This window comes from Diadema antillarum, unplaced genomic scaffold, assembly GCF_040938485.1.
Source record: "Diadema antillarum isolate AM-2024a unplaced genomic scaffold, OU_Dant_1.0 seq00001165_RagTag, whole genome shotgun sequence".
NCBI classification, from domain to species: Eukaryota; Metazoa; Echinodermata; class Echinoidea; order Diadematoida; family Diadematidae; genus Diadema; species Diadema antillarum.
In genome coordinates, this window is record NW_027271972.1 from 259,780 (window position 1) to 279,539 (window position 19,760).

Sequence of the window (19,760 nt, forward strand, 5' to 3'; positions counted from 1 at the left end):
CTCTGTCTATCTCCTTCGCTTCACAACGGGGTAATCCCACGAGTTCGACAGCCCAAGAGTAACGTAAAAGAAAAATAGACCCATGAGCTCGACACTATAGGCAAAAAAGACCTACGAGCTCGACATTACATCACGGGGCATTATGTGCGCAGTGTCGAGATTTTTGCCTTGAGTGAAGCTGGTGGAACTTTCGCTCGTGGGCCTATTTTACCTGATGTCGAGTTCATGGGCCTTTTTCACTACTGTCTAGCTCGCGGGCTGTATGACTCGTGGACTGTGTGACTCGTGGGTGTCGAGAACGTGACGTGCACCCTCGCAACGTGGTCCTTAGTCCCTAGAAAATTTACTTTTGTTTCATTGCTGTTTATTCTATTTTTATTTCCAGCTCAAGTAACATATGGATGTCAAGTGTGAAATAAGGGAAAGATACAAATCATTGAATAAACTGTCAATGTCGTAACAACAGTATCCCTAATAATATTCTATATATGAAAACAGCCACATTATGATCACACGTAAAGACGTAAACAAGGGGGAAAACAATACAGGAGACCGCCATAATAACGTTCTATCATTCATTGATGTTCACAGGTTGAGTGATACGTATAAGAGCTATTTTCATGTCATCGTCACTCATCTTACAAAGCAAATGAAAAGTCTTCGGGTAGAAAACAAAGTGTAATACTTAAATGCTCTAACGGCATTGACCAGCCTTCACTTTATGTGAGCTACTAAATAATGTTGTCACACTGATTTACGACAAATACTTTGAACATGTTAGTATACGATTGGTCTCATTCCTGTATTTCTATGTTTTCCTTCACAGGAGAACAGAAGGTCTAGACAATGAGTTTACGGTAGAGGCGTTAAGACAAGTGGATGACGATGACACGATCTGCTTCAAACCATGCAACGAAGAACTACTCATTCACGTCACAACCAAGGGTGCCAAGATTTTAGGTGAGTTTCCCCAGAGCGATTCGTAACCCCCACCCCCCACCCCAAGGTCATGGACTTGATTTATTTACTGTTTTCATGTTATTCATGTCATACATTTATGTTGTTGTTTTTGTGCTTTTGTGTTTGTTTGTTTGTTTGTTTGTCAGTTTTTTATTATTTTTTTAAGCTGGACCGATCGTTCACCTGCGGAGCTGGAGCGAAGTGAATTACCTGTTTCGAAAGCCATGCTTCGGAACTACTGCTGTATATTGCCTCTATCCTTACAATTCTGATGATCGAGTGCCAAGAGAGAAGTTTTGAGGCACAGTTACATACATGCACACGCACACACAGTTGAAAGTTAGTAGTTTGACAGTAGAGAGTTTATTATCGTCGTATATCAGTCTTTATACAGGGTATTGGAAATACAACAATCAATTTCAAATATCTTATACAATGCATATTTATCTACAAGGATGTTTACAGTAAAACGATGATAATGGTTCAGAGTATAGCTAAGAATATTGTCGTATTATACACAATCAGTAAAAAGAGATAATGTAATGACATGTGAAACAGAAAAGGAATATCAAAAGGCACCAGCAAAGCTAAATGATCTCGAACTTTAAAACAAAGAAACAAACAAGCAAACTAATCTAGTTTTACATATACATGTAAAGGGAGACAGACAGACAGACAGACAGACATACACGGATAGGTAAATAGCTAGAGAGCTATTTTTATGACACATGCATTCATTATGATCCCCTTCACTTGTTCTAAAAGGTGTCTTAATCATGCATATCACCATGCAGACGCCACGGTTTCCTAGGCCTAGTTCATTTTCTCCGTCTGGAGGCACATACTACCAAAATGCTTTTTCATCACCATGTACTGCCAACATCGTTTTCATTATTGGTGAAAGTGGAACGTTTTCCATTTCCCGACTACTTTATCCTTCTGCCCGTCCGTCACAAGGGGGATGTAAGGGGGTGTTGCAAACCTCTTATCACTTTCTCTCATCTTCATCTCTTACTTAGTCACTAATGTCTGTGTTTTCCCATCCATTTTATTTGATATTTTAAAGTGTTCTAAGAGAAGTCAGATCCTCTCAGATAAAAACGATTTCGCACTTATCAACCGACAACCATTAGTTATTTAAATGTTGAGAATCAAATGCCGTGTCAACTTGGATTTGCCCAACTAACGTCCTGTCAAGTACCCATTTGCACCTTTCCTACCCTCCTCTCTTTCTCGGGTACAAGTGAATTTGTTTCGACGATATTCGTTGCAGCAGTGCACATCATTGTTTTCACATCAATGATAACACAAGATCCCAGAAAGCAGCGATTTATCACATGAAAACGTTCACTTCGTAACAGATATTGTGTCTTATGTCCCTATTGGAAAGAACACAGTGTCCCACAGTGTGTTCACAGTAACCCGAACTCACGAAGATGGTTTAAATCTAAACCATAGTTTATGCGTTGATACACGCATGTCAAAGGTACGCCTATTTAACGCTTAATAGACCATGCTCTAAATTTGTACCAAGGTCTAAGTTTAAACCACCTTCGTGAATTCGGACCAATGTGTTCACATAGTCGACTATGTGACAACGCTCAATATGAATAGTGTGAAGGTGATTTCACATTGTAATGTGGTTTTTCACAGAGAGTTCATAGAGTAATGTTCTGTTTTTCATTGTGAACTGATGATTCACACTGTGTCCACAATATTAAAACGCTCAAATCCAACAGTGTGAAGAGATTTCACACTGTGTTCACACTGTGTTTCAAAGTGTGTTTCACACTGCGGGACACTGTGGTCTTTCCAGCAGGGGTGTTTTATTCATGAAATGACCGATTCTACATCGCAACATATCTAAAGTTTAAACAGCAACACTTTCAAAGTTTAATCATCTCCAAAATTGTGCGCCTTGCAAGAGACACTTTGCGAGAGAAAAACAGAACCGAAACGATGTCTATCGAGAAAAATCCTTAAGCACCTTATCACATTAAAACGACTATAGCATGGTGGTAAAATGTTACGAGGGAATTTAAAATTGTAGTAGTGGTAACTGGTTCGATTCGCACCCTCTGCGTGCATTTATATGTTCGTCATAACCATGACGGAGGAAGATAGGGGGATATACACACATGCCAATATTGAGGATGTTTTGGCACCACGGTGCACAGGAATAGTGGTAAATATAGTACAGATAAGGCTACCATCGGTTGGTAAACCCACACTTCAACTGTCATAACGCCTTAAATCGTCAATAAAATCAATAAATTGACACCCTCCTAATATCCTCCTTCGCTTTAAGTTTGCAAGGCATGAACCGAGTAAATGTTTGTTTAACTGTGAGAGGGAAATAGATCGTTTAACCCACACTTGCTTGACACAAATCTAATTACCGTCCTGGCATACTTGTCGCTCTCATACAAAAGTGCCTAACAGTCGTCACCGCTTGTTAACTTGCTAATTCCTACCTTTTTTTTTCAAAACCTCTTGAAATATTGATGACAATTTGATTACCAGATACACATCCAGCTGCCAATACGAGACCAGTAGAATTGTTCATTTCATGGAAGGATCGGCTACCGGCACACTCACATCTTTAACGCAGCCTCAAGTCAGGGGAAGTAATCAGGTTTTAATTTGACTAGGTAACGTGCGCACCGCAGTTCTATGTTCATTAGCGTTCATACACGAGTTCTCCTATTTACGTAACAACGACCAGTCGTGTATATGTTTGAGCAAGTGCACAACTTCTCTTGATAGTAATTCTACCTTCCCGTCAATAGTCATGAAACCTGAGAGACGCGAAACATGCTTTTCAAAAACCGAAGTGCAAGATTTGTCTAATTTCTGGGTTACATGATATCCGCCTATAGCTTCGCAACACCTCCTGATGTTAGATTTTACAGGCTGTGTTGTTCAAATTTTCATTGTAATTGAATAAACACGTTTCATCACTTTGACAGTAAGATACAACATTATTGCATATCATTGCAGTAAAAAAACATATTATAGAATAGGAAGTTAACTGTACATGCTATTCAACAGTTGTGACTCCCTGCAACGATTGTTATTTATCCTAGTCATTTTGTTTGTTTGTTTATTGTGCTTTCTCCATGGTACATGAAAATAAAAGGCCTTCACCTTAGGGTAATGAATCTGGGCACCGAATGATAGTTAGTCGCCAGAAAAATCTAGGGGCGCCAGTGTCAACAACGACCCCGTACACACCATGCCCATCAGAGGGAAGTGTTTAAAAAGCTGGGGAGACATTTCGCGAGGGTGACGAACACTACTTGTTCAGCTGCTGCCCCACTGTCATACCCCGACAGTCTGAGTCGCGACAAACCTTCAACGCTGGTCTGACAGTAACTAATTTCTACCCCTCCCTCCCCTCATCCCCCCCCCCCCCCACCCACACACACACACATTTATTCTTTAAAAGACATTAACCGATTCACTCTCCTGGCAAACTAAAATGAATGGAATGAGCTACGAAATGTTTCTTGTTTCGGTCGTTAACTCTGTTGACAGATAAATTGTGTAGGGAGACGGCATACATAATTATTGTCATGGTGGTGATGATATCAGAAAAGAAAACAAGAACAATAAATACAGAATAAAACAACAAATGATCCATTTAATCCTGAAGTTCAGAAAATTGCTGTTTACTCCAGTGACCCTTCCCCATTATTCCATTTAAGAGAACATGTAGATTTCTTTCTCCATATGCTTTACTATCCATGCGAATATCCATTTAGTTTTGGTATACAGCACATTTTGGAAAGGGTCTCAAAAGACGCCTCAGTAAATAATAACTTAAACTATAGTGCGATATGAAAGACAGTAGGATGAGAGGTGTGGAAGAAGCGAACGAGGGATTCAATTTCCCCGCTACACCCTTGCAGTAACGGCGCACTGCCTCGCAAAAACCGTAGACCTGGAATAACCTTGAGGAACAGTTCATTGACGAAAACACACGAATGGAAATTATGATGGGCAGCCGAAGTGTTTTGATAAACACTCGTAGATTTATCTGTCAATAGGGATAGATCTCGTGCAATCTCCAACGTCAGCTCCTATTTGTCGATCTATCAAACGTAATTCGCAATTTGCCGCGCTAAATAATAGCTTTTATTACGGCTGGTATGGACGGGAGGGGGTTTCGGCAGCGAATGCAAGCATTCTGCGTCGCGGGAAGAGCCGGGCATGGAGTACACGGCACACAGACTACTTGCATCTAAGCTACTTGAGCCTTAAATGTAATTGATAGCTATACGCGGTCTGATGCATCAGGCAAAGCGCAGCATTTGTGGATGCAAAGCCCCCAAACGTTTCTTAGCTGCCAGCTCCAGCTATAGGTGTATACGCTCTCAAGTTTCCGCTTCCAAACCAAAAGAATGTTCGTTTTCTCTCAGTCATACGCCATTCATGCAAACATGGCCAGATTGATGTCAAATTTGCTGAGATGTTTCTTGTGTTCTCAATTAATTGGCTGGCGAGATCCTCAGCATAATACGGTAATCATAAAGGACAACTGAAGACGGAAGACTTATAGAGCAGCAGGGTTAGATAATTGCGTTTCTCTTCTTCCTCTCTCGCTCTCTTTCTCTCGGTATACCTGTCTTTCTTATTCTTATATCTCTCTCCTTCTGTCCTCTGTTTCTCCATCTCCCCCTATCTCTCTATTTCTCTTTTATGCACTGACCTTAGTCTTCATGTTCGAGACTTGTGTGAGTGGGTTGTCAAACAGGTGCTTGCTCTTTGGTTTTCATATCTTCATCGAAAAGATAAGAACATCACACACTAATAAAAGAACAAGTGGGGACCAAGTCATGATCCACTGCATTGATGGAATACAATATTTTTCCCTTGAGGTCCGCATATGCTGTATAGCTGACGATAAGTGCTACTGTTTTTGTTTTTTTTTTACTTTTCAGAGTTCACTGGGGATCTCTAGTGTCGTTCAAAATAAGAAAGTCTAAAACATAGGAAAGTCTAAGCCAATCAAAAGACGCAAAAGTCTTACACCGTGATGCTTCAGGTGTTTTTCTGTCTCTTGAATATGAATCAGGATTTAAAAGTAGGTTACAGCCTCTTAATATCCGAGATATATTGCAATACTCCAAAGAATCAATACACTGTACATCCGATTCTAGTCACCAAAAACGGGTGAACAGTGAACTCGTTTTAACTCAAGCTATCTCAAGGCACTGCAATGAGGTTAAATTACCTTTTACTTGTTTGACCTCACTCCGCCTACTTCTGCAATGGGCTCCAACTTTATTAATAAATTGCATATAAGTATGTCTGAAACAAAATCATCATCAACTCGCAGATCGATCGTGATAGAATTATTTAGATTGCGTCCCCAAGTGATTCTGTCGTTTCTTATACTGCACTCAAGGTATTTCTGTGATGATAAAGTGACAAAAATGGTAGATTATGTCAGGATAAATGTCGGATTTCAGTTTACTCATGACCTTCACTTCACAAGATTAAAAAGGTCAATGTTAGACCAGTACCGTACTTCAAAGTACTTCAAGCGCTCGTTTCCTCCATATAGTTGATGTGCCCATGTGAATGGAACAAAGTCAGGGATTTGGTGTCACTGCAAAATCATTTTAGTTAGTTAGTTAGTTTGTTTGTTCGTTCGTTCGTTCGTTCGTTTGTTTGTTTGTGTGTTTGTTTGTTTGGTGGGTCGGTGGGTAGTTCGGTTGGTTTCATTTTCTCAGCAACCCTTTGACCGGTTCTCTCTCTCTCTCTCTCTCCCTCTTTCTAATCGCCTTCCAGGTTTAGAGTACACGGTGTTTATGGAGAGGTTTGGGGAGGAGTTTTTCAGCCTGTGCTACGAGCTATACGGGACTTTTCTCGAAGCGCTCGGAGGCTCTCTCGTCGATTTCTATAGCAACATTGATGGGCTCCAACAGCACAACGCCTCACTCAAACTCTACGACGATATCAAAGTAAGAATGACAGTACTTCAGCTGTTTTAAAGGAGAATTACGGATGGTTTTCAGACTTTTACGTTTGAACAACCATGAATTGGTTATACTGGGTACAGAGTTTCAGAATCTATAGTGATTGGGATAAGGAATAAGAATGTTTTCAAAATTCATATCAAAAGATCACAATGAACGAGGATGATATACGTAGCAGCTTCACCATAACAATGCATGAGTGAGGGCTCTAGGAATATTAAAAGAAGAAAGCATGTAGGACTTCTAAACTGGTGACCTTGTCAAGCGAGCGGTATTGTAATGGAATTACATTGTTATATTTCTGAAATATGTGAGCCTCCTACTCATGCATTCTTATGGTGAGCCTACACTGATGCATTCTTATGGTGAAGCTCCTATGTCATCATCCTTGTTCAGTGTAATTTGTTTGGGGTTTTCCTGAGTTGGTTTCTCTGCTCAAGAACCACAATTTATTCCACGAATCTAAACATAGATCTGTCAATATATTATGTACTACATGATGTTAAACTATGAAAATTGTGTGAATTAAGATGGAATGTCAGTCGCATAGGGCGAATATGTGGGGCAAATACGGCTGTACTTGAAGGAAATGTAGTTATAAGTCAACGTAGAGGGATCGAGAGCTCATTATATAACTATGACTATATATAACTATGTCTTCTCACGAACCAGCTGCACCGTTCTTTTCATGGAGAGATGTCCAGTCAGCAGCTAAAATAAATTCAACCACATTGCCGTGCTTGGCAACAAAATCGGAAATTATCTTACCTCTGATATAAATATATATGATTATATACATACCAAAATGATTACGTAAATATCAAACCGTTCCAAGCAGTGGACCGCTTTGCTAGTTTAAAAAGTCTTGCATAACTTTTCAACTGCTTTTTAATTTCATTTTGTAACAAAGAAGATAACTACACAAAAAATAACGAATGCAAGCTCGTTGCAGTGATGAAATGCATTTAGTGTACATAGAGATTGATTGAATAGTTTGATACAACTGTGTCTTAAGATGGAGAAATATGCATAGATTTGAATATAGTAATAGACCAACATGTTATGCATCAGTCCACGCACTGCGTGAGCTCATATATTTATTATGACTCAAGTCATGAGCACGTCAGTATGTTCAGAATGTAGGTAAGAAAAAACAGAATATGAGAGAAAATGCAAGTATATCTACTGACATGTTATTTTCAGCATGTGACGCATATTAGTTTGTAGGCAGCAACGATACCGCGGATGGGTAGGTTATATATCCTCTCTTATGCCTATGACAGTGCTGCTAAATTAAAATGATTATTGTGCGTCATAGCACTCTGCGAAGTTTTTCATCTAAGCCTATTCGTTCTTGGAAAAACAAAGATCCTATGCCCCCCCCCCTCACTAAAATTAAGACAAAAGCAACCCGGAAACTTATGCAGAACCCAGTTTGCAGAGAGTAAGTGAGTGAGATCTTAATTTAAAACTTGTTATCTTAGCTTCTGGTTATTGCCTTGCGTTTTTTTGTATTCGTTTTCCCTCCGAAAAAGAAGGATTCGTACAGCAACGATTCCTGTCAAGAATGCTTTGCTGAAGCGGACAGGATAAGTGTCACTGTGTGGGATATTTATTAGTAATTTATTAGTTTTCGCATGGATCTTACAAGACTATAAAGGGTTTCGGTAATTCGACTTGAAATTCGTTGGATGCGCATTAAAATGACAAGAGGTGATGTGTGCCAGTCTGCACACAGCTATACTAAGAGAGACGGTCAATGTCTCCCTTATATTTCGGGAGAGAGGGGGATTTACGTTCAAGGATATAAATCGTAAGTTTTGAAAATGCGAAAAAACATTTTGTTCGGCGACAAAATCATTCGGAGTCATAATGATATTCTGAAAGGTACTTGATTTTTTTTTATTATTTTACAGAATCCTTAAAAAGGATATTCTTAGCATTAAATGAAAAAAAAAAACATTCTCTGATATCTAAATAACTCAATGACTTTCAAATTACTGATAACAAAATCATTGGGATTGATTGATAAGCATTATGTTTCCACCCAAACTGGACGCGGATGCTGTTATGGTAATAGGAAAATGACACCAGCTCTGTAAGCCCTAGTGTCATGTTAGAATAAATGCTATGATATTCTCACTTTTTAAAACTAATGCAGACTGATTTAAGCTTTTATCAATGCTCTCACTAAGTGAATTGAATTGTGACGGTGATGTTTGTGAATATCATAGCATACTTCGTAGTATGAAATGTTGAAAGTATTTTGAAAATGCACATAGCTCGTGGTATTTCTGGTGATGTTTACTATAAGTTTATAAAATCCTTTAACAACTAGTAAAAATTGCTTGGATAGTAAGAAAATGCGATATCGATACTTGTTCCTTACATTTCATTTTTTTTCCTTTTACTGTAGCTTTGAAAATGTCTGTCAATGACAACTCGTTGGAAAAAATACTAACAAAACCATTTATCCATTATATTTTAGATAATAGGAGATTAAGACAGACATATATTGCCATGACTGATTTTACTTTTCGATTACAAGTCGCGTGCAGTGGTGTGGTTTTCACAGTAGATCTCATTGAACAGAAAGGTAGCAATAGTGTTGCTTAAATGTGTTTGAATGATTCTTTCCACTCAAAAGTATTTGATAAGAGCAGATGATTACATACGGACACCCGTTTTGCATGAAAGGATACAATTGGGTGAACAATGAATTATTAATTCATTGTCACTTTGCAAGTATAGCTAAACGAATACAGTATTTGGGTAGGATACAGTTGTATGAGCGAAATAAAGAAGTATAGCATGCTAAAAAGGGGAGACTCTTAGAAAACACAGCTCCGTGTGAGCAATACTCCCTTGTAAACATATCCCTTGTTTGAAGTCTTTGGGTTTGTATCTTGTTTATTTCAGTAAAATAATGGGTTGTTAGTCCTAACCCATGACCAGGGAGTCTCTATGGTTTCTTTTAAATTTACTCTCTTTCATAATACACCCAAGAAAAAACAAACAAACAAGCAGTCAAAGAACTAAACCTACCAACGACCTCGCAGTGTTCGAGTATTTTATGTTAGTAACATAGTAAGTGTGCAATAGAGCTAACAACAGTATTCGTCCTCATTCAAATGACTGAGACAACAAGATAGCGGTAGGTCCTAACTAGTTCTTAAATCAACTCTTTAATAGGAATTTTACGTTACATGGGTTTTAGTGTAAAGTGGCTTTTCATTTCTTAATTAACAGCAAGTGTTACATGTAGCATCTAATGTGATATCAATGATTTCGTTTGTTTATTTGTAACCACCTAGCCACCATCATATCGCTGCTCAACCTCTGATGGAGACCACACCATGCTACTTCACATGTACTCGGACAGCACCTGTATCTCGCAAAGCATGGTGGGACAGATCAAAACGGCGTCCATTTTGTTGTTCAATACGTTTGTAGACGTGCAAATGGGTGAGCGCGTGGGAAACCATTCAGTGTATGTAATTCAGCCCCTCCGGGACCATAGCAACGGGGAGACGCCGTACGGCGACCCTGCGGAGACCCTGTTGAACACACACATCTTGTCTACGAGGAGAAAAGATTCCAGACTGTCCGTGAACACCTTCAGCTCTGCCTTTCCCTTCCATATAATGTTCAACAGGCAGCTCCTCATTAAGCAGCTGGGTGACACCATTGTCAGAATGATGGCGGCCCAGCTGGCCTCCGATGGACTTAACTTCAACTCCTACTTCGAAGTCCTTAAACCTTCGATGGCTCGCGTCACGTTTGAAACAATCCTGGCAAACATTAATAAGAACTATGTACTAGCAACGAAGGGAGTGTTGTCAGGCCTGTCCAGCTGCGAGAGCAAGTACTCGGTAAGTCCATTCTTCTTATTTTCTATGAAGTTTGAGAAGTTTAGAGACGGGTGTGTGTTGCGTGAACACGTTTCCTTATGTAGCCATTGTTTTATTATTATCTTCTTCTTCTTCTTTTTTTATTTGGGGGGGGGGGGTCTTCTCTCTAAATCCTTTGTGCCTCTTTGTACATGTACACGTGACAAGTTTCTAACCTCTCGTTTTGTTTTACCAACACTCGAAGCGATGCGTTTGTGTGTTGTTGACTACAACCCTCACAAACTACAAATAGAGACAAGCAACCTGTGATGTTTTCTCAGTTACCATAAGCAACCAAAACCTTGGATGTCTTCTTTCTACGTCTTGTGATGGTCACATGTGACCGCTGAACGTCCCGTGAGAATGGGTTCCCTGGACTTAATGTTTCCTCTCCTTAATTAGATTCCACTGCGCAGCATGTTGTGAAGGAATTCCACGTGAGTATCACGTGAACAAAAAGCGATTTCTTTTTCTGACGTCACACGGTGAAGGGCATAGGTTGTTTTTGTGCAGATGATCGAAAGAACTTTGCATTTTGTTTCTCATGAAATACTGAACTTTTTTGCTCTTATCCTTCATAATACCCCATGTCACTTCTCGTTGAATCGCATTTGGTTCCTTGTAGAATGAACAAAGCAACTCAGGGCAATCGGCCCGGGGATAAAATCGGTAGAATTTGATTTTAAGCCGCCGCTACAGGCGGGACTTGTGAACATTGATTGGGCGATGCGATGATTGTAACTATCGAGCAGCCGTCCGACTCTCCTTGAAAAAGTGCCGTCGGATGAATTTGTTGTAAGTGTGTGCTCCTTAAGACAATCGTCTGGGTCGTTGGTGGTAATTCTGTCACCTTCTGGCAACAGATCCCCGACTGTGGCTCCATCGCGACAAATGCACTAGCCTTCGTTGTAAGGATGTGCGGGAAACGCGGTGAATTGTCCTTGTATCTCGTCCCGTATATCGACAGTTATTACCTGAGACTTGCAATATTCATTCTCACTAACTCGTGAGAGCGGCCAATAACAACAAAAACACCAACAACAATGAGATAGCTTTCTCTTGACCTACCAAGAGTATATTAAAATGATACGAACTTTATCTGACTTCGGTTCCTTTCTCATCACCCGTCATAAACACACATACACACACTGACACAAAATCGAAAAACAGATATGACAATTAAATGATTTCGTTGCCTGTTCGTTCTTGAGGTATATTACAAGGATCTGATAACATGAAGACACATGAAGACATGAAGAAGATCGAGGAAATCTTGCTCCCCGATGTTCCTGTTCTTTCTCTCCCTCTTAATTTTTATCGGTTCTCCATCCTTCTCCTCTTTCTCCTCCTTCTCCTTTTCTTCCTCTTCGTCCTCCTCTTTCTTTATTCTTTTCTCTATCCCCCTCCTCTTTCTCCTCCTCCTCATATTCCTCCTATTCGTCCTCGACTTTTCTATTACCCTATCCATCTTCCTCTTTCTTCCCTCCTTCTCCACCTCCTCCTTTTGTTCCTCTTCGTCCTTCTCTTCCTTTATTCTCTTCTCCATCTTCCTCCCTCTATCTCCTCCTCACACCCCTCCTATTCGTCCTTGTCTTCTTTATTCTCCTTTCCATTTTCTCCTCTGTCTCTTCCTTGTCTTTTTATTCCTTTTCGTCCTCTCTTTATTATTCTCTTCTTCATCATCCTCCTCTTCCTCCTCCTCATTTTCCTCCTATTCGTTCTTGTCTTTCTTTATTCTCCTCTCTATCTTCCTCCTGTTTCTCCTCCTCCTCCTGTTCTTCCTATTTGTCATCTTCTTTCTTTTTTCTTCCCTCCATCATCCTCCTCCTCTTTCTCTTCCTCCTCCTCATACTCCTCTTCTCCGCATCCTCCCCTTTTCCCTACCTTTCCTCATCCCCTCTTCCCTGCTCCTTTTCCCTCTAATGAATATGATACTCTTGCTGTGTGTATATTCGCCTCATACCGCACCAGGTGGGAGCCAGAGTGTTGGGAGTTTTGTCGAGCAATCTCACAAGTAACGTCGTCCGGTGGCAAGTTTCCTTTGGTAAATATTTGCAGCCTTTTCCCTCCCCAAAGAAATCAAGATGTGTTTGTTCCTTAGATTTGCTAATCCCGCCAGGCATAGCACCATGTTGGAGTCATCTACCGCAGACTTTCTTTCTCCCCTGGGTCTTTTGGGGGTCGAGGGGAAAAAAACAGGTCAATTTGATACAATACCTATCTCGTTGGCCGCAGTATCAAAAGCATTGCGATATTACGACCTTCATCATGCCAGGGCTAACCATCATGAACAGATACACTTTGACATTTTCGGCCTTGTGCCTGATTGCGGGGACAATTTCGGAACACCATGTAGTCTTATTCATTCGATTACGACTAAAGTTTATTCCAGGATGAGCTCTTATGACTCCGACTTCCCAATAACATTAAAGATGCCCCTACCTCTGCTATCATCATACCAGCGACAATATCGTTTGTCCAGAGCTTTAAAGGGACCTCGCATGTCCTTGCTAGCGGCTCCAGTCAATTTCTCAAGGAATCTTGGTGTCTTGTAGACCTGTTAAAAGTCGGTCAGTCAATTTGGTCGAAACTGTTCTCTCGAGGGCAAATTCCATTCCATTTGAATGCGTTCTCGGTGAACCATGCACCAAGAGATATTCCCTGTCTCGTCCATTCAAGTTAAAGTTCAAGTTGATATCAATGCAATTCGCAACAAGACAGGAGGAAATGTTGATTGTTAATCCTTCTGTTAAATTGTGTATGTGTACTACAAACACCCCCAAACAAACACGAAGTCAAGTTATCATATTTCAAGGTTGATCATTTTAGCATCGAATGTCATCCTTCCATTTAAAGAGCCTGGGAAAACATACACACACACACACACACACACACACATACAAAGTCAATCCAGATCTTAGTGGAATTAATTGATGATATTGCGTTCTGTGTTTTGCATGTTTTGGGGAAAGAAAAGTACCACAAAATGTAGGCCCAAGTTGCAGTAATTTTTTATTTTTTTGGCTGATCATCATTTTCCATCAGAAATCTAAAGTAGATCGGAATACATTCTGGAATGTTTATTGTTTATCCTTCTGATAAATCACGTATTTGTATTACAAAACAAGCAAACACGAAAGCAAGCTATCATTTTTCAAGGTTGATCATTTTATCATCGAATGTCATCCTTTCATTAGAGCCAGGTAAAACACACACAGACACACAGACACACACACACACACACACACACACACACACACATACACACACAAAGCCAATTCAGATCTTAGTGGAACTAATCGATGATAGCTTGTTCTGCCGTAAACTGACTACATAACGTCTGTATATTATCTTAATATGATTTGCGGGTTTTGCAAAAAGAAAAGTACTTCCAGGTGTAGGACCAAGTTTGTGGGGACTGTCATTTTCCGTCAGAAATCTAAAGTAGATCGGAACACATTCTGGAATAATAAGTACTATTTGGCATCCTATTTTAGACATTTGCAATAATAATTGGCAGCAGAAAGTCAAGGGTGCACCGATCTATATTCGGGCACGAGAAGAGACCGGAAAGTGAACGCAAAGGGAATGGGATAATCGTCTATACCAACAATTTCGTCTCACAAAATGACGATACGCATACTGGCGTCGTCTGCCCACCCATCCGGGAAAGAAGCGGGCTGCGTCAAAACGGATGCACATCCTTGAATTTGCATTTAGGAGGTAATTTATTCAATTAGGTGGTGGCAAGTTCTGTCTGTCTGATGGAATGCGAGGAAAGCGTCTCTCATGGCGATCGCAGGTGTTGTGGGGCGCGGTTTAATTTGATCAATAATCACTGACTGAGGAAGATTTAAGCGTTTTAGTTGCAGGGACGCCATACATTCCGAGACAGGGTATCATCAGCGAGACCCTACGCTCCATTTTGCTTCAAAGTACATGTTTGGAGTGGAAATGTAATTTGAAAATGAAACACACACACACATGTACGAAATGATATGTCCCAATAGTAGGCCCTATATTCATTGTGATCATGCCTCATTGAATACAGATTGATACATTGTTTTAGTGTATATGTCGTCATGGTAACCATTTTTAGTTCATATACGCCCTCTTTTGGTAACATTTTTCACACACACACACACCAAAAAACAACAACAACAAACTCCCCGAGAGGGTTTTCGTGCGTTTCTTGAACCATTGATCGAATATGGATGTCGAAATGTACAATACATAGAAGGTCGCTTCGCCTTACTCGCACATATTGCATTGAGTTCGGAATTGGGAAATCACCGAGCTGTTATTGTAGATGGGGCCCAGTCCTAAATTGTGATTGACAGGTCAGGGAAAAATGAATTCTCCGCGGATATTTTAAGTTCACGTGGGAGGTACGTTTGGTCTTGGTTATTTGGATGCCCGAGGATGATTCTCTCTTGCATAAACACTCACTTTGCTAACCAAATAAATTATGATATCAGCAATATCATAATGGAATTTATTGCAAATTTGGAAGAAATAAAAAATCAGAGACTCTCAGAACAAATATCATGATATACACTCAGATGGTCACTGTCACGAAATTTGTGCGTTTTGCGTAGTGAAAGCTTTTGTCCATTGAAAAGGTCGAAACTACCTTTAATGGTTAAATGGTGTCACGAGACATTAAAGGAACCTCGGCATACCCCGTCTCTAATAGGGCCTAATTCGGCCCCCATTCAGGCTAATGAAACAGAAGTGATGCATTAATTGACACTCAGCCTAGCGTGAGTTTGCAGCATACTGTCAGGGATCGTCTCAACATGTTTCACCCTTGAATGAAACGAGATACGCGGTCCCGACAGAATGCAGGAATGCGGGACAAGGCGAGGGCAGAGACACCTTAAGCAAACAGGAGCGCCTGCAAGTGACTAATGGTCTCCCAGTGCTCCCAAATTACGGATGAACTCTCTTAACGCACACGTTCACTCACTGTGTCCGTAAATAACCCATGTCCCATAATACACCAAAGCAGGGTCAGTCATGTACATACTGACTCACTCACCTACTAAGAAACTCACACACCACACCTACAATATACACTTACACCTACACAACTATATACACACACGAAACAGACACACACACACACGCATGCAACAAAAGACACGATTACATATGCATACGTAATTATAATTTACATACCCACGTCTGCAAGGCGTCATGCAAAAAAGAAAAGAAAAGAAAAGAAAAAGTAGAAAGTAATGAGCAAGAATAATTAAATAGTTAGTAAAATAAGATATCAAAAGATATATAATGTACCTTTCAATAGTCCCAAACAAATGGCGAGAGAAAATAATGCGATACAAGTCTCGGACTATCAAGGTAAAGATTATGAAAAATGAACACGGGTGTGTTTAGAATAAAGGTTCTCTTCTAGTTCGTATTTTTTGTCAGAAACTCTGACCTTACATCATGAAACCCCGCAAATCACGGCAAAGTCACTATTTGTTGTTAGTCAAGAGAGCTCAAAGTTAACATTCAAAGCGGAATCCCGAAATTGTGTTTTTGTTTGTTTATTTGTTTGTTTGTTTTGTTTTTGTTTTTTGTTTTTTGTTTTTTTACGGGGTGGAGGAGATTGAAGGGAAAGGAGAAGATTTTGTGTGAAAAAAAAACGGTAGACAGAAACATGTCAACTTTTAGTTATCACAACTTGTTTTCATTTGAGGGGGGATGGGGGAGTGAGTGTAAATCGTATCCCTTTCCCATCACCTCTTGTTTCTGTGGTTTAGTTGAGATGATTTCATTATATATATATATATATATATATATATATATATATATATATGTATATATATCAGGATATGCACTGATAACTAAAGCAAAGACTATGATGTTGATATCAAATGACGTGACACTGATAATTACTACAATTTCAGGCATGCAGTTTTGTACATTCTCGAAAGATTATTTCAAACATTTGAAATTAACTGAAAATGTTAGGTTCTTGATCTTTGAGCTTGTATTTCAGAGGATCCATATAATGCTGAACATGGAGATTCTTCCACGAAGAGAATAAATTCATTTTACACGTTATTCTGAGCTCGTAATCAGTGCTCCTTAACCGTAGGCCTGTCACCATTTTGGAGACGCAGTGTGTATCTATTTTTGCAAGACTATAAGTAATATGAACTTTAAAAAAAAAAAAAATCGAGACCTCAGTACCATAAGCGTGCAAAAGAACTAACTTGTAGGTCAGCTAATTTTCACATTCCTTTGCAAATTCATCGATCTGCTCTGTTTGGCAAACATAGATCAAATTTATAGACGAACGCAAATTGCCCTCACTGATTTAGTTTCCCAAATTGGTTTGAAATTAATTTTTGTCGTCGGATGTCGCAAATTTCGCTCATTGTCCTACAGCGGGATTATCACCATATTTGGTGTCGGTCGAGGCACATCGAAATCCATTAAGTAAAATCATTGGAGGGACTAAAAAAAGAATGGAAAAAAGGACAGAAATAACAACGAGAAAAAGCAAGAAAACAGCGGAGTTCATCGTTGTAGTGTGGCCTCGTTGAATCCCTCTGGGCTTCGTGCTCCCAAAATAGCTCTGCGACTGTATAAGAATCGCAGTAGGGCATTAAATTCCGCCATCCCGTAAAACCGGTTTTCAGTCAGGGGCAAATGTTATTAGAGCCCGGGGCCTCTGCGCGTTCGTCGGTGCCCCCGTGCGTAAAATTGGCTTGTGTTGCTGACATATTGGCTACCGCGATATGGAATTGAAAAAAACATGGTTGCCGACCGAGAGAGCGTCTTATTTCTTCCAGATACGGCCTGGCGTTAACTCCGGTCTAACGGAGCCATCAGCACTACAAATCGGCGGTGTATCATTGCTATCAACAACACACGCGTAATTGGAGCCTGCGTGTTTCAGCAGCGAAGTAACGAAATGCTCTTTTAAATAACCAGGCTCCTCTCGCGCTGTTTGCCCATTTAGTTGTCGCATCGAGAGCGACACAAGCGATATCCTTCACTCTTTCAAATCTAATTTGTTCCGTGTTGAGGAGCAACATCTATCTGTATATGGAAGACGGACGTAAAGATTTGACCAGCTCCTGAGACGCTCCAAAGATGCAGATACCAATTGCCTCGCATTTTTGCTCTAAAAGACTTAAGCAGCAAAAGAGTCAGATAATTGAAATGTCACATCTTTCGTATTGTAGACAATAACAAATTTTAGTCACCACCACAAGAAGGCATCCTTCGAACAAAGTGAAACAAGTAGAATTTCTTCTCTGACTATGAAAAATATCAATGTAAATTTGAAATAATGCTGTCAACAGAGGTCATATATTAGCTTTAGATGTTGTGATGAATCGAATAAAGCAATCCATACTTGCGTGGAAACACTTTGAAATCCCCTAGCAGTTGACATAACATTTGATCTTCAAAAATTTGTATTGTCGTCGGAAATTTTACATTCTGTAAGATCAAAAGTATTTGATTTCATGTCAAGTTATAATCACATCTATACTCCTTTCGCTTGCTACTTTAACGACCTTCTGGCAAAAAAACAGTGGAACGTTGAAAGCTTGAATTAGGGTGAGCTAAGTGACATGGACACAGCGATGAAGCGAGAGATATTACAGAAAGGATTTGTTACTGTTTCTTGTAGCTATATCCTCTAAGGCTTTCTAACAATCAGTATTCATAGCTCGTCGATTGGAGTGCTAAAAAAATTGGATGTCACACCTGAGGACCCAAATCTTTTATTCATAAATCCCTACAGATTGACCATAAATGCTTACATTCCAAACAGGAACGCGTACACGCCTTTTGTCGTTGTTGTTGTTGTTTCATTTGTTTGTCGGATTTCAGTTTACAGCATCGATCACCATAAGTGTAGCAGAGCGAACGCGATGATAAGGAAAGTAACAGGGAAATGGAAAAGCCCTCTGTCTGCGATCTGATCCTTAATACAGGGACCACAAATCCGATGATTATGCAAGCCCCGTTGTTTGAACATCATGATTGAACGGTATGTAATCGACTTTAGACAGACGGGAAAGTGAGGTGTCAAGATTGATTGATTAATTCTTAACGAAAAGAAGGGATAAAGAGGCACACTCAAACGATTATCGAATAGTCCATCGTCACTCACCTCCCCTTGTTATCAAAGTCGAACTTAATGCAGAAGAAGGGACTGCTAAAAAGTGCTTATCCAACAATAGCGAGCTAGTGGAGTAAAACTGAGTCAAAAGGGGGCCTGAGCTTTGAATCCATAGGCAGAATCTTCATCAGAGGCAGGAAACTGAGTAACATAAATGGTAAGAAGACACATAATCATGGACTATAGACACATCAGCATAACATGCATTATCTGGGAGGGAATAGAGACACGGAACAATGAGAAGAAAGGGGCTTGAGTGGGTGTCAAAAGCAGGGAGGTAATCAGGCACGGAAGGAGGAATGAAGAGATGGGGTTAAAGCAAACGCAACGAAATGATAGTGTTATGATATAGTGATGATCCCTTAGCTCAGAAGTGGGCAACCTGTAAATTTATAAAGGTGAATGGATAGGCAACATCAGACAAGATAAACAAGATTAGGAACAACACACCGATGAAGGATATAAAAAGGGTAAAGAACTATACGAACGTAGTGATCGTCAGGTGAATATGATGCATAATCCTGCAGGGAAGGTATTGGGAGACACGTAATGTGAAAGATGTACAACGCCTACACGGGAGATGGGAGGAATTTAAATGTATTACATGAAAGTGAAATGTGTAGGGAAGGGATGGAATGGAAACTACATCGGTCACTTTTTCTTTTGTTTTGTTTGTCGTTTTGCCTCAGACGAAGAGTCTGCTGGGATCGAAAGCTCAGTCCCCTTTGACTCCAAAGTCCAACTTACGTAGGAGGCATGGCATTAAAAATATACTGG

The 19,760-nt window shown here is 40.0% G+C and overlaps 1 protein-coding gene across 1 annotated transcript in view; it reads left to right on the forward strand.

Moving 5' to 3' along the window:
- Positions 1–19,760, forward strand: part of LOC139744365 (guanylate cyclase soluble subunit alpha-2-like) — a 151,746-nt gene that overhangs the window by 93,168 nt on the left and 38,818 nt on the right. The window contains exons 3-5 of the mRNA XM_071654805.1: positions 827–960; positions 6,757–6,929; positions 10,259–10,816. Of these exons, the coding sequence (XP_071510906.1) occupies positions 827–960; positions 6,757–6,929; positions 10,259–10,816 (865 nt within the window). The remainder of the gene's footprint in view (positions 1–826; positions 961–6,756; positions 6,930–10,258; positions 10,817–19,760) is intronic.